Here is a 14,789-nt window from a genome sequence, read left to right on the forward strand (position 1 = left end):
CCTGGCAATCAAACTTTAGCATCTTTAGCATCATGCTTTACTGCTTAATAACTAAAAGAATGCTAGAATAACTAATAAATGATTATGATGTATTTTTATCTGGCCAAACTGAAGAATGGAAGTTTTTATGACAGAGAAAGAGCATCAGCAGATGAAGATCAGACAAATTCAGTCACAAACAGAAAACAGAGTCACTGACGTTCAATCACGAGTCTTTATTCACAACAGGAAATGCATTACAGTCTTATCTTCATCTCAGTGACTGAAGAGTAAAGTTCATGCACACACACACGCACGCACGCACACACACTCACTCACCCGTATTTGTCCGCTAGTTCTTTTGCTTGTTTCTCCTGAACTTCTCTCTGGTCGTTCAGATCGGCTTTATTACCCACAAGAACAATATCTGGATTCTCACAATACGCGTTAGCCTGGAGCTGACCTACACACACACACACACACACACACACAGAGTAAATTACAGGAATTCAGAATCACAGTTTCAGGTTTAGTGTAAATGAAAGACTGTCAAAATCTAAAGATCTAAAGCTGAAATAAAATCAATAATCAGTTCTGACTCAATTCACTCAATTACTTTAGAAACAAGAAAAGGAATGAGGAGGAAGAAAAAGAGCAAGAAGAAAATGAGGAAGAAGAGGAATAAGAAGATGAAGAAGGACAAGGGAAAAAGAAAGAAAATAAGAAAAGTAAGAGGAAGCAGAAGAAGAAGACAGAAAGAGAAGGAAGAGGATGAAGAAGAAAAGAAACGGGAAGAAGACGAGGAAGAAGAAGAAAGAAGAGGAAGAGGAAAAGAAACTGGAAGAAGAGGAAACAAAGAGGAAAAGAAAATAACGAACAGAAAGAAAAGTGGAAGAGGAAGTGAAAGAAGAAGAAAAGAGGAAGAATAGGAAGAAAAAGAAGATGAAGAAGAGGAAAGAGGAAGAATAGGGGAAAACTAAGAGGAAGAGGAACTGGAAGAAGAATAAGAAAAGAAAGAAGAGGAAGAGGCAAAGAAAATGAAGAAAAAAATACAGGAAGTGAAAGAAAAAAACAGAAGAGGAAAAATTAGGAGGAAGAGGAAGAAGACAGAAAGAGAGTGAAGAGGAAGAAGAAAGGAAACAGGAAGAAGATGAGGAAGGAGAAGAAATAAGAGGAAGAGGAAAAGAGGCAAGAACAGGAAAAAGAAATATGAAGAAGAGGAAGAAGACAATAAAGAGGAAAGAAGAAGGAAAAGAAACAGGAAAAGGAATAACAAAAAGAAGAAGAAAAGGAAGAGGAAAAGAAACTGAAAGAAGAAGAAGAAAAAAAGAAGAAGAGAAAGAGGCAAAAAGAGGAGGGAGAGGAAAAGAAAATGAAGAACAGGAAAAATAAGAGGAAGAGGAAATGAAAGAAGAAGACAAGAAGATAAAAAAAGAAGAGAAGAGGAAGAAAAATTGAAAGGAACAGGAAGCAGAAGAAGACAAAGAAGAGGGAAAAGGAAGAAGAAGAAGAAAAGGAAAAGAAAAAGGAAATAGAGAATTGGAAAAAATAAGAAAAATTAAGAGGAAGAGGAAGTGGAAGAAGAAGAAGAAAAGGAAGAGGAAAAGAAACAGGAATAAGATGAGGAGCAGGAAGAAGAAACAAAAATAAGTGTAAGAGGCAAAAAGAAGAGAAGAAGAGGAAGAAAAAAAAAGAAAAGGAAGAACAGGAAAAAGAAAAAAGGTGAAAAGGAAGAAGAATAAAAAGAAGAAGAAAAGAAAGAGGAAAGAAACAGGAGGAAGAAGAAGAAGAAAGAAGAGGAAGAAGGTAAGGAAGAGGAAAAGAAACAGGAAGAAGAAAATGAGAGAAACAAGAAAAAGAAGAGGAGAAAGAAAAGGAAGAAGAAAAAAATTAAGAGGAGAAAGTGGAAGAAGAAAAAAGACTGAAGAAGAGGAAAAGAAACAGAAAGATGATGAGTAAGAAGATGAAAGAGGAACAGGAAAAAAGAGAAAGATGAAGAGGAAAAGAAAAAAAGAAAGACAGAAAGAAAGAAAGAAAGAAAGAAAGCAGTGGAAAATAAGAGGAAAAGAAACAGGAAGATGAAAATGAGAAAAGCAAGAAAAAGAAGAGAAAGAAAAGGAAGAAGAAAAAATTAAGAGGAGGAGAAAGTGGAAGAAGAAAAAAGACTGAAGAAGAGGAAAAGAAACAAAGAAGATGAGTAAGAAGAAGATGAAAGAGGAACAGGAAAAAAGAGAAAGATGAAGAAAAGAAAGAAAGAAAGAAAGAAAGAGAAAGAAAGAAGTAGAAAATAGGAAAATAAGAAAGAAAAATAAGAGGAAAAGAAACAGGAAGAAGAACAAGAACAAAGAGGACGAAGAAGCTAAGTAAGAGGAAAATATGAGGAAGAAGAAGATCAATCACTGTAACTAACAAACGCCTACAGTCAGTCTGTTAATCTGGTTAGTGCTGGTTAGTTAGTCATACGTCTGCAGTGACTCACTCATCCAGTTCCTGACGTTGAGGAAACTCTGCTGGCTGGTCAGATCAAACATGAGCAGGAAACCCATCGCATCCCTGAAGAACGCCGTGGTCAAACTCCTGAACCTGCCAGAGAAAAACAAACGCTGCAGTCAAAACCAGAGACCTCGACTACCCACAACCACAGGACGATCAGGAGGATTCAGAAGATGCTTCTAGAACGGCACTGAAACAAATGAATTCAGTTTATGAACATCTGATCTCCAAAGTCAGAGCCAGTCCAACTGTAAAACACTGATCCACATCATTCAGAGAAAAACTTGTGTGAAGGCGTAAGAATGTAAAAATAAATAATACAAAATATTTTAAAAAATTAAGTAAGTGTTTTTGTAAACACAAAAATAGATAAATAAATTAATTAATTCATAAAAAGGACATTAAAATAAAATCAGTCAATTAAAATTAAATAAAATTATTAAATTAAAATAAATAATAAATAAACAGATACATAAATAATACCTCTAACAGTACTACAGCAAGTAGAAAAAGGTAAATGTACCTTAACAGGAAAAAAAAAAAATATTTTAAATAATAATAATCAAATCAAATTTAAAAATGCAAACAATAAATAATATTATAAATAAGTTACCAATAAAAACAGATTAAATTATATATTAAGCAAATAACACATAATTGTCTATAGCAAAGAGAAAAAACAAAATATATATAAAAAAAAAAACAATCTGTATTGTATAAAGTGCTATAGAAATGTATTAAAAGTGATAGACAACAATTAAAAATTAATCTAAACTGGGTCTTTATGCATGAAAATATATAGATGCCTTTTATTATGGGGGTCACATTGATCATATTTGGGGTCTGTGGAATCTAATAAAGTGAAAAGTCCCGGTTCAGACGACAGTGATTGACATCGGATGATAAATATGAGAAGAATATCAGATATTCTTAAGAATATAAGAGCAGAGCGCACCTCTCCTGTCCCGCCGTGTCCCAGAGCTGCAGGTGAACCTTAAACGTCTTTCCTGTCGTTCCATTGGGACTGTTCGTCGTATAAACCTAGAAAACGACACAGATCAGCAGAGATCAGCACCAAACCCGCCAGACATGAACTTCACTTCATGAAAGATTCATTCGAAGTCTGTGTTTTTGGCCTTGACGCCCCTGAATGTGTTTTGGCTCGAGGTCAGACTGAAAACACGGCAGACAAATTTCTCAAACGCGATTCTGACGCTGGGAAGCTGCTGTACTTCTGCTCAGTTTAGCTCCGATGGATGCTGTTATTGATCTGCCTGAGCCGCACTGCATGCTGGGATAGATGCTTTCATCTCACTGTCTTCCTGCCCACTTCATCTGTGACATTTAAAGAGTCTCCGAAAGATACTACAGACAGAACAACGGCATAAAACACCCGAACAAAACACCGGAAATACAGCCTGTAAGGACTTTATGGATCATAAATGTATGAGGTTATGTTTATAATGTTGGAGAATAATGGAGGATTGTTCATGGGTGCGTCAGCAATGATTCCTGACATGATGTGACTGCGTGTCACTGATAATGTGGGCCGCTCTGCGTCTCTGATGCTCGTGTTTCTGAGCTCGGGTGATTCATACTGTGAGTGTGTTTGAGAAGTTCAGGCCTCGTTCTCATTATCGATCTTTTCCAGATCAGCGCAGGCTCGTTTAGTGGGTGGAAACACGCTTTGCTGTCCTCACACACATACACACACAATGAAGAGCGGGTGGTCTTGAGTCATAAACGCTCATTTAATCCAAAACACTGAAACCCTCCAAACTCTGTCAAAGTGAAATTGTTGGGTTCTAAAATGTGTCAAACTGCCATTCCCAACATGACACAGCAAGAGCTGCTTTTTAGTGCTGCTACTGTTAAAACTAAAACTATCAAAAAATGCTTCCATTAACTAAAATAAAGTGAAAATAAAATAGAAATATCAGATACATTGAAATAAAAACAAATACATTGAAAATCTGAAATGTCGACAAGGCAACTAACTGAAATTAAATACTAAAACTGAAATGAATGGTAAATAGAATTTTTTTTTTTAAATGGCAATTTAAAAAAATGACAAAATCACATAAAACTACAAGTAAAACTACAACCCATAATGCAACAAAAACAAAAATCAGAAATGCTGCCTTGGTAATCAACTGAAAAAAATGTTTTGCAAAATTACAAAAACTAAAAGTGAAACAAATAAAAAAAAAAAAAAAAAAAAAAAAAAAACACATAAAAATACTAAAAATGAAAACTTAAATTAAAATTAAAATTACAAATATAAAAGTAAAAGCCAATTCAAATAAAAGGTAATATGAATAAATACTATAATAATATATAAATAATATATTAACAATGTTAATTAAACTGTTGGCATGTTTCTAACATACATTCAGTTTCACATTATAAACTATTTATTGTTCTACTGACGCACATATAAATGAAAATTAGATATATTATCATTATCATTTGTTGTACTTGTATTGATTTTACTATATATATAGTTTGATTTACTTCTGTGAATTATTTTGATTCAGAGAATCGATTATTCATATTAATAATTATATTATGAACTCCTTTATCAGACATGACAGGTTAATGTGTTAATTTGCGAAATATTGCAAATGAATGCTACTGTTTACTTAAATATGCACTAATTGCATGCACAGAAATCTGAATATTCAATTAAGCCAGGTTCAAAATTCTTGTCCGGTTTGTTGACATATTAGAGTTCAAGGTTTTTACAGATGGGATTTTGGAAATATATTTTTATCACTCCAAAAATCAGAAAATATGGCTAACAGCCATAATGCATTTTCACCATGTTTTAAGAAATAATGTAATGTATATATCAATGTGAATGATACATAAACAAACCCCTCAATAAAAACCTTCACAATATAGAGAGGAATAAAACTGTAAGTTTTGGTGTTTGTAAGTGCTGCTAAAGTTGAAAAACAAACTCACAACCTTTAAAAATAAGCATTTTTTACTGTGTTTTTAGGAATAAAATGTTATAAAAATCAGTATAATTGAAGTATCAACAAACCCCTCAGTAAAAACCTTCACAATCTAGAAAGAAAGAAAACTGTAAGTTTTGGCGTTTGTAAGTGCTGCTGAAGTTGAGAAACAAACTCACAACTTTTAAAAATAAGCATTTCGACCATGTTTTTAGGAATGAAATGTTATAAAAATCAGTATAATTGAAGTATCAACAAACCTCTCAGTAAAAACCTTCACAACATAGAGAGGAATAAAACTGCTAAGTCTGGTGTATGTAAATGCTGCTGAAGTGGAGAAACAAACTCACAACCTTTAAAAATAAGCATTTTTTAACATGTTTTTTAGGAATAAAATGTTATAAAAATCAGTATAATTGAAGTATGAACAAAAAACCTCTCAGTAAAAACCTTCACAATATAGAGAAGAATAAAACTGTGAGTTTTGATGTTTGTAAATGTTACTGAAGTGGAGAAACAAACTCATAACCTTTCAAAATTAGCATTTTCACGATGTTTTTAGGAATGAAATGTTATAAAAATCAGTATAATTGAAGTATCAACAAACCCCTCAGTAAAAACATTCACAATATCAATAAAACTGTAAGTTTTGGTGTTTGTAAGTGCTGCTGAAGTTGAGAAACAAACTCACAACCTTTAAAAACAAGCATTTTTTACCATGTTTTCAGGAATAAAATGTTATAAAAATCAGTATAATTGAAGTATCAACAAATCCCTCAGTAAAAACATTCACAATATCAAGAGGAATAAAACTGTAAGTTTTGGAGTTTGGAAGTGCAGCTGAAGTGGAGAGAAAAACTTCACTTCATTTCATTTTTTACTATGTTTTTAGGAATAAAATGTTAAATCAGTGTGAATGATATATAAACAAACCCCTTTTACTGAAACAAATCAAAGCTATAGAAATGATAAAGACAAAAACATAAAATTACTAAATATTACAATTTAAAATGAAAATGAAAATTACAAATATAAAAATAAAAGCTAATACGAATAAATACTGTAATACTATATAAGTACTTATACAAAATAAATGAACAAAGTTAAACTGTTGGCATCTTTATAACATAACATTCCGTTTCACACTATAAATTATTTATTGTTCTACTGATGCATAAATAAATTAAAATTAGACATTATTTTATCATTATCATTTATTGTACTTGTATTGGATTTGCTAATATTTTGTTTTACTTCTGTGAATCAGTTCAAACTTCAGAGTAATAAATATCTCTCGATTTCCGTTAAAGAGAGCAAAGCTTCATCAGACACATCCACATGTCTATAAGCAGCCTGAACTCATCTCTCCCGCGGCTCTGGCTCACGTCAGCTCAGATCTGCTCGCGGCGGCTCAGGGATTTGCTCTTTTAATGCTGCTGGAGTGTGTGAAGTCCATTGTGTGCGGCTCTTCACACTTTATCCACATCAATAAACTTTATCACCCTCACACACACGCACACACACACACTGACTTATGAGCCAATTACGAGAGGATAGAGGGCCGAACTCACAGGAAACATCAAAGCTCGTAACTCAAGAGCCGTCCGGCACACACACACAAACAGCGATGCGGGCACTAACCACTCTCTTTTCCCTGAAATCGATGCCCACGGTGGTGATGAATTTGGGGTTGAACTTGTTGTCGGTGTAGCGATAGAGGAAGGTGGTCTTGCCCACTCCGGAGTCCCCAAGAGCCAGGAGTTTGATCAGATAGTCGTAATCTCCATCGGTCATAGTGCTGCTGGAGCTGAACCTGCACAACAAACAACATGAGCATATTACAGCAACCAAAATAAATCAATACAACAAACACAGTGAGCATATTCAATCCACCTTAATAAATCAATACAACAAACATGCAAACAAACTCCATGGAAATTTAAAACACAAAGTAAATCAATGAAATCACAACGGTTGTTACAGTTAACTAAAACTGAAATATTTTCATTACTTAAAATAAAATTAACTGTCACCAACAAAAAATTTCTAATTGTATGTACTAAAATAATTACAACTAAAACTAAAATAAAAATGAATAAAAAAAAACATAGACATGTATATAAAAAACAAATACTACTAAAAATGACAAAAACACAAAATTACTAAGAGTTTAAATAAAAATGTAAAACAAAATATAAATAAAAACTGATTGAAAAATTAATAAAAACTACAATTGTATCTTAGTAATGCTAAAATAAAACTGAAAATTACACACAATTAAATTAATAAAAAAAATAGAAGACAGACAACTCGTCTCGCTATTTAAAAAGCCCATATTGCTCATACCAATAACACACATCAAGGCCAAAGAAACTAGAAAGAGACAGATTGTACAATATCTCAGTGTGATGGAGCAGCGTCTCTGTCTCTCACTCTCTCAGAAAGTCTCAGGGTCCAGCGGGCCGTGGGGCCGTTTCTACAGCGCTCAAATAATCTCATTTATACGTGTGGGCTAGAGACGCTGCAGTAAACACATCACGGCCTGCAGCAAACGCTCAGCGCTCACACATTCACTAGAGTTCATCATAAAGAGATGAATAGAGTTTCATTCATCTGCGAGCGGCTCGTCCAGCACATGACCCAGAACCGCTTCCTCATGATCAGCAGATCTGTGGCGCTCTGTGTCTCACACATATCATCATCACATCTCTCACACCTCACCATCTGCTTAAAATAAAACTGTCTTCAATCCTGATTCACTGAATCTCAATGCATTAACTTCTACAACGTAAGTTTTTTGAGAAACTATTATGTTCAGTGCATGTTATATCATAAAGAATCTGAGGAAAGAAACAAAAAATTATATTCTGCATCAAGAAAATGAAGCAGATTTTAAAACCATTACGATTTGTTGAACAGTGACATTTTTTTACATTTAACAAATGAAATATAAATAAATGCAATTATTCAATTAAATAAGCACTAATTTGCATGTAGAGAAATCTGAATATTATATTAAGCAAAATTCAAAATTTTTGTTTGGTTTTGTAGACATATTTAGAGTTCAAGGTTTTTACATTTTCACCATGTTTTTAGGATTGAAATGTTATAAAAATCAGTATAATTGAAATATCAACAAACCCCTCAGTAAAAACCTTCACAATATAGAGAGGAATAAAGCTGTAAGTTTTGGTGTTTGTAAATGTTACTGAATTGAATAAACAAATTCACAACCTTTAAAAATAAGCATTTTCACCATGTTTTTATGAACAAAATGTTATATAAATTTGTGTGAATGATAAATAAACAAACCCCTCACTAAAAACCTTCACAATATAGAGAGGAATAAAACTGTAAGTTTTGGTGTTTGTAAATGTTACTGAAGTGGAGAAAAAACTCACAACCTTTATAAAAAAGATTTTTTTTAAAAAATCAGCATTTTCACCATGTTTCTAGGAATAACAAGGTACATAAAACAGTGTGAATGATATATGAACAAAACCCTCAGTAAAAACCTTCACAATATAGAGAGAAATAAAACTGCTAAGTCTGGTGTATGTAAATGCTGCTGAAGTGGAGAAACAAATTCACAACCTTTAACAATAAGCATTTTCACCATCTTTTTTAGGAACAAAATGTTATATAAATCAGTGTGAACGATATATGAACAAACCCCTCAGTAAAAACCTTCACAAAATAGAGAGGAATAAAACTGTAAGTTTTGGTGTTTGTAAATGTTACTGAAGTGGAGAAAAAACTCACAACCTTTATAAAAAAGATTTTTTTTAAAAAATCAGCATTTTCACCATGTTTCTAGGAATAACAAGGTACATAAAACAGTGTGAATGATATATGAACAAAACCCTCAGTAAAAACCTTCACAATATAGAGAGAAATAAAACTGCTAAGTCTGGTGTATGTAAATGCTGCTGAAGTAGAGAAACAAATTCACAACCTTTAACAATAAGCATTTTCACCATCTTTTTTAGGAACAAAATGTTATATAAATCAGTGCGAACGATATATGAACAAACCCCTCAGTAAAAACCTTCACAAAATAGAGAGGAATAAAACTGTAAGTTTTGGTGTTTGTAAATGTTACTGAAGTGGAGAAAAAACTCACAACCTTTATAAAAAAGATTTTTTTAAAAAAATCAGCATTTTCACCATGTTTCTAGGAATAACAAGGTACATAAAACAGTGTGAATGATATATGAACAAAACCCTCAGTAAAAACCTTCACAATATAGAGAGAAATAAAACTGCTAAGTCTGGTGTATGTAAATGCTGCTGAAGTGGAGAAACAAATTCACAACCTTTAACAATAAGCATTTTCACCATCTTTTTTAGGAACAAAATGTTATATAAATCAGTGTGAACGATATATGAACAAACCCCTCAGTAAAAACCTTCACAAAATAGAGAGGAATAAAACTGTAAGTTTTGGTGTTTGTAAATGAAACAAACTTTTAGAGATATGGACTGGAACTGATAAAGTGAAAAATAGATAAAGTGTAATAAAATAAACACCTAAATGTGTACCTTGGTTGTGAAATTGAAATAGATCAAAATCTCAAAACTGAACAGGGCATGAGAAAACAATAGCTTTGCCTAATGTCGTGCCTTAACATGTTCTCTGTTTCTTTTGGGCTAAAATATGATCCAAACATGTTTTTGACAGGTTTCGTGAGCTTCATGATTTACCTGAGACAGCATGCATGGATACTAAGTGAACATTAGTGTAAATAATCACAAAAACACAAGCACATCAATCACTACTGTCATTCAGAAGACACTTTGACATGACGTGGTGTCAGAAACACCCTACATCTGAAATCAAAACTACTTCAGAATCAGAAGATCCACCCAAACCCAGAGGCTGTGAAAGTGTCCTGTGTGTTTATGTTAAACAGTGCTGACTGACAAATTGGGGAACGTCACATGTCTGCTGTTCAGGGGTTTAGAACACAAGACAGAATTTGATATTGATTTCAGTGAAAGGTCATGTACATTTGCCTGGAGGGGCGATCATATCGCAGACAGTGTATTTAAACCCTAAAACATAAACGTAACTAACAAGCACCCAGTCACACTGAAGACCATGACTATTTGGACCTTGCAATATCTACAAATACAAACAAAATATCTTAACAATATCTAAACTAGATATCTTAAAATATCTACAAATACAAGCCAATTTATTAAATGATCTGATTTAAAATGATCTGTATGAACTGAGGAATGTATTGAGCTTATAGAAGTCTATATGTGTGTGCATTTTGTTCCGTGCAATTGAGAAATGTGTTTTGTTGCAAGCAAATGTGAAATGCATTCTGTTGCATGCAACTGCAAAATGTGTTTTGTTGCATGAAATTACGCTATGCGTTTTGTTGCATGCAAATGTGAAATGCATTGTTGCTTGCAATTGCAAAATGTATTTTGTTGCATGAAGTCAGAATATGTTTTGTTGCATGAAATTACGATATGCATTTTGATGCATGCAGTTGTGAAATGTATTTTCTTGCATATAATTTCAAAATGCATTCAGTGCATGCAATTACAAAATGTGCTTCACTGCATGCAGTTGCAAAATGCGTCTTGTTGCATGCAAATGTGAAATGCATTATTTTGCATGCAAATACAAAATGCATTTTGTTGCAGGAAATTACGATATGCATTTTCTGGCATGTAATTTCAAAACGCACTTGGTGGATGCAATTGTGAAATGTGTTTTATTGCATGCAATTGCAAAATGTGTTGTTGCATGCAATTGTGAAATTAGGTTTTTTTTGCATGCAATTATGAAATGCCTTTTCTTACATGCAACTGAGAAATGCATTACTGGATGCAATTGCAAAATGCATTTTGCAGCATACGTGGGAAAGCATGCATTTGGGAGAATGATGTTTGATACTGTTAACTTGCAAAGAACTGACCTCTGCAGATAATCTGGCATTTAAAAAAAAATTATATTCAAAAAGAGAAATTATTTGTCCAGATGCTAAGACTTGAAATTCATCTGACTTGAAACTATAACAAGCAGCAAACAGAAGTAGAAAACAAATGTGCCATCTGTGGACAATCAATTTGCATACATACTGTTTTTCTCTTGTTGGTAATTGGTTTGCACCTTAATCAAATAATGTGGCACTGACTCGAGAAGACTGAACAATCACATATTGACTAAAGTTTGAACAAAAGAGTCAATCTAATGTGATTTACATCTGACCTCAGGCACACTGTGCTCTTCAGGTTATTTCATTCCCAACACAATGAGCATGACTTAATTAGATTTAACACACATGTTCAGGGGAACCAGACTGACGTGGATTCAACAAGACTTCGGCTCTGTCCAGAAGCCTAGCGTATTATAGAAACACACACGCAGTCATAAAACACACACACACACACCCTCAGTAGGGTCTCTGTGCGACATCTGTATCTGTGCTGGCAGTGAAGCTGTGGAAAGGTTATCTGTGCTGTGAAACGCCCTCAGAGGTCGATGTTACACAGGGACCAAACCGGGTCAGAGACCCCCTGCGCCGGTCTGAGCCGGGTCTGAAACAACCTCCCATGAGCCCCGCGGCTGATAAACCCTGAAAATCACACACTAGATTTCTACATTCACTGAAGATGATGTGTTCACCTGAGCAAAAGACAAAACCATGATGCCAGGCTGCAGTGGCTGGTTGCCATGGTGTGCGATGTGGTTGCTAAGTTGTTCTGAGAGACTTTTAGAATGTTGAAACGCATTTTGCAATTGCATGCACCAAATGCATTTTGAAATTGCATGCAAGAAAATGCATTTCACGACTGCATGCAACAAAACACATTTTTCAATTGCATGCAACAAAACGCACACACACAGACTTCTGTAAGCTCAATATAAAATCTTTAGTCTTTTTGTACCGCGAATTAGTTTGTTTTCCTTTTTGTTTTAAGATTTATTTTTAGTAATTATAGTACTTAAACTAAAAACAAACTGAAATAGTAAAAACTGAATTGTTGATTTAGTTTTTATTCATTTTTATTTCATTTTTATTTTTTAGTAATTTTAGTAATTGTAGAAATGTTAAATGTTACAATATCAAACTGAAATAGTAAAAAACCTTAAGCATTTTTATTTATTTATTTTTTTCTTTCTTTTTTTTTTTTTTTTTTTTTTTTTTTTTTTTTTTAGTAATTTTAGTTCTAGTATTGTAGTTCTAGTTTTAGTAATTTTAGGTCTTCAACTAAATAAAATTTAAAAATATTTCCTTGGTAACTAAGTGCATTTTCTGAATTTCTATTATTAATTTTGTTGTGTAGGTTTGTTGTTTTTATTATTTTTTGTTTATTTGGTTTTAAATGTCCATTTAGTTTCTATTAATTTTTATTTCAATTTTATTTTTAGTAATTTTAGTATTTAATCTGAAACTAAAAAACTGAAATGTTGCCTTGGCAATTAGGTGAAATAGTAAGAAAAAAGGTAATTTTGTTGTGTGTTTTTGCTGTTTTAATTTTTTTTTTAAATGTCTATTTAAGTTTTTGTTTTAGTTTAACAAACAAAAGTGTAGAAATTTTGTCTTGGCATCTAATATTTAATCATTTATATAACATTTCTTTTAATGAACTATTTATATAATATAATATTTTCCATTTTCCTTTTAGTTTAATGAATTCTTATTTCACATTTAGCAGTTTTAGTACTTCAACTTAACTGAAATAAGTTTACATTTTTATATGTAATTTTATTTTAGACAAAAACTGGCTGATGTGCGGTTTATCTATAAAAGAGAAAGCATTTTAGCATTCAAAGCAGACCAATGGTTTATGTCAGAGACGCTGGTTAACAGGAAAATGAGCTTCATCTGAATGAAGGGTCAAAGCAGATGACCTTAAAAACAAACTCAATAAACAGAACGAAGACCTTTGACATCTCAACAGATGCTAAACACATTTAGCAGAACCTGCACACAACGGTTCCAGTCCAACGTATCCAGATTGTTTTGGCCGTCTTTCATTATTATTGTTCTGTATACAATGTCTTTCGTTCATTAACTGATCGCATGTAGTTAATCGAGCAAATCTGTTGGTCAGACAGACGTGCAGGAACCTTCCAGACAATTCTGCTCTAATGCATGACATTTGATCAGACAAACGGTGACATTTAGACAATTAGATGCAGCGGACGACAACACGAGTCATTAAAGCCTCATCCATGATTCTACAATGTGGTCATGCAGTTTCCAGGTGGTTCATAGTTAAGCAAACACCGTTTTCAAATCACTAATTCTTTGTTCAACTTAAAAAAGGAAAATCAGTCCTAACGGACTGAGATGGGACAGTCATGAAGGAACACACACTCTGTGCTCTAAATGGTTCACTGTGACAGAGGAAGTGATGATGTCATAACAGAGGCTGAATCAGGCTTCATCACTTTCCATCCTACATGACTCAAGAGGTAAATCACATTATGGATATTAAAAGTGTTGAACGTTACGGTAAAAACAGCAAAATGTGCTCTCGCTGAGCAGAGAAGATGATCTTCTGACACACAAACACTTCAAATCAAACTAACAGCGAGCAGAATAAGAGAGACGGAGAGCAAAGGCCTGTGGGAAAACATGACCTGGATTTCCCACTACAATAATTACAGCATTTACAAGTGAATGAGATTCAGTTAGCAAAGAAACCTTGTTGAGGAGGAGTAGACGATAAATAGCGATGAAACAAACAACACTGACACTAACAGATGTTTAACTGGTGTTTTGTGTTATTTAGATTATATTACATATATTTACATATGTTTATAATTAGATTATATTATTATTATTATTATTTTTAATTTAATATTATGATTGTTAAACAAAATGAAGTTTTGTGATTTTTTTTTTTTAAAGCAAATCCTACACCATTTTTTTCCAGTGTAGTCAATATAACTTGTGCAAAATATTCTCTAAAATCTTCTAAAGTCATATGCCTTTATGTAAAAACACAAAAAAAATTATGTGTTATTTTAGGGACAAATTATACTATTCTTAATATATTATTTATTAATGACAGTATTTTCCATTTCCAAATTGATTTAGCTAAAATTTAGTAGCTTTATTAATTTTGTTCTTTGATTTTGTTGTTTATATTTAGTTTAGTTTGTATTCCTTTTTATTTTACGTTTTAGTTTTAGTAGTACTTAAACTAAACTAAACTAATTATATTTATATAATTATACTTATATTATTCTTAATATTATATTTATTTATGACAGTATTTTCCGTTTCCAAATGGTTCAGTAAAGTTTCATTAATTATGTTCTTTGATTTTGTTGTTTAAATTTAGTTTAGTTTTTATTATTTTAAGTTTTAGTTTTAGTATATA

The 14,789-nt window shown here is 32.7% G+C and overlaps 2 protein-coding genes across 4 annotated transcripts in view; both read right to left on the bottom strand.

Moving 5' to 3' along the window:
• The window catches only part of LOC127152320 (vitelline membrane outer layer protein 1-like), a 232,385-nt gene that overhangs the window by 161,487 nt on the left and 56,109 nt on the right, over positions 1-14,789 (bottom strand). The gene's annotated exons all lie outside the window — the stretch shown is intronic.
• Positions 1-14,789, bottom strand: part of rab27b (RAB27B, member RAS oncogene family) — a 36,609-nt gene that overhangs the window by 2,112 nt on the left and 19,708 nt on the right. For both annotated transcript variants that reach the window (XM_051092924.1, XM_051092923.1), the window contains 4 exons: positions 7,074-7,245; positions 3,428-3,513; positions 2,459-2,562; positions 319-442 (listed from right to left, as the gene is read on the bottom strand). In XM_051092924.1, the coding sequence (XP_050948881.1) occupies positions 319-442; positions 2,459-2,562; positions 3,428-3,513; positions 7,074-7,226 (467 nt within the window). In that variant the 5' untranslated portion in view covers positions 7,227-7,245. The remainder of the gene's footprint in view (positions 1-318; positions 443-2,458; positions 2,563-3,427; positions 3,514-7,073; positions 7,246-14,789) is intronic.

Source organism: Labeo rohita, chromosome 21 (genome assembly GCF_022985175.1).
Source record: "Labeo rohita strain BAU-BD-2019 chromosome 21, IGBB_LRoh.1.0, whole genome shotgun sequence".
Lineage (NCBI taxonomy): Eukaryota > Metazoa > Chordata > Actinopteri > Cypriniformes > Cyprinidae > Labeo > Labeo rohita.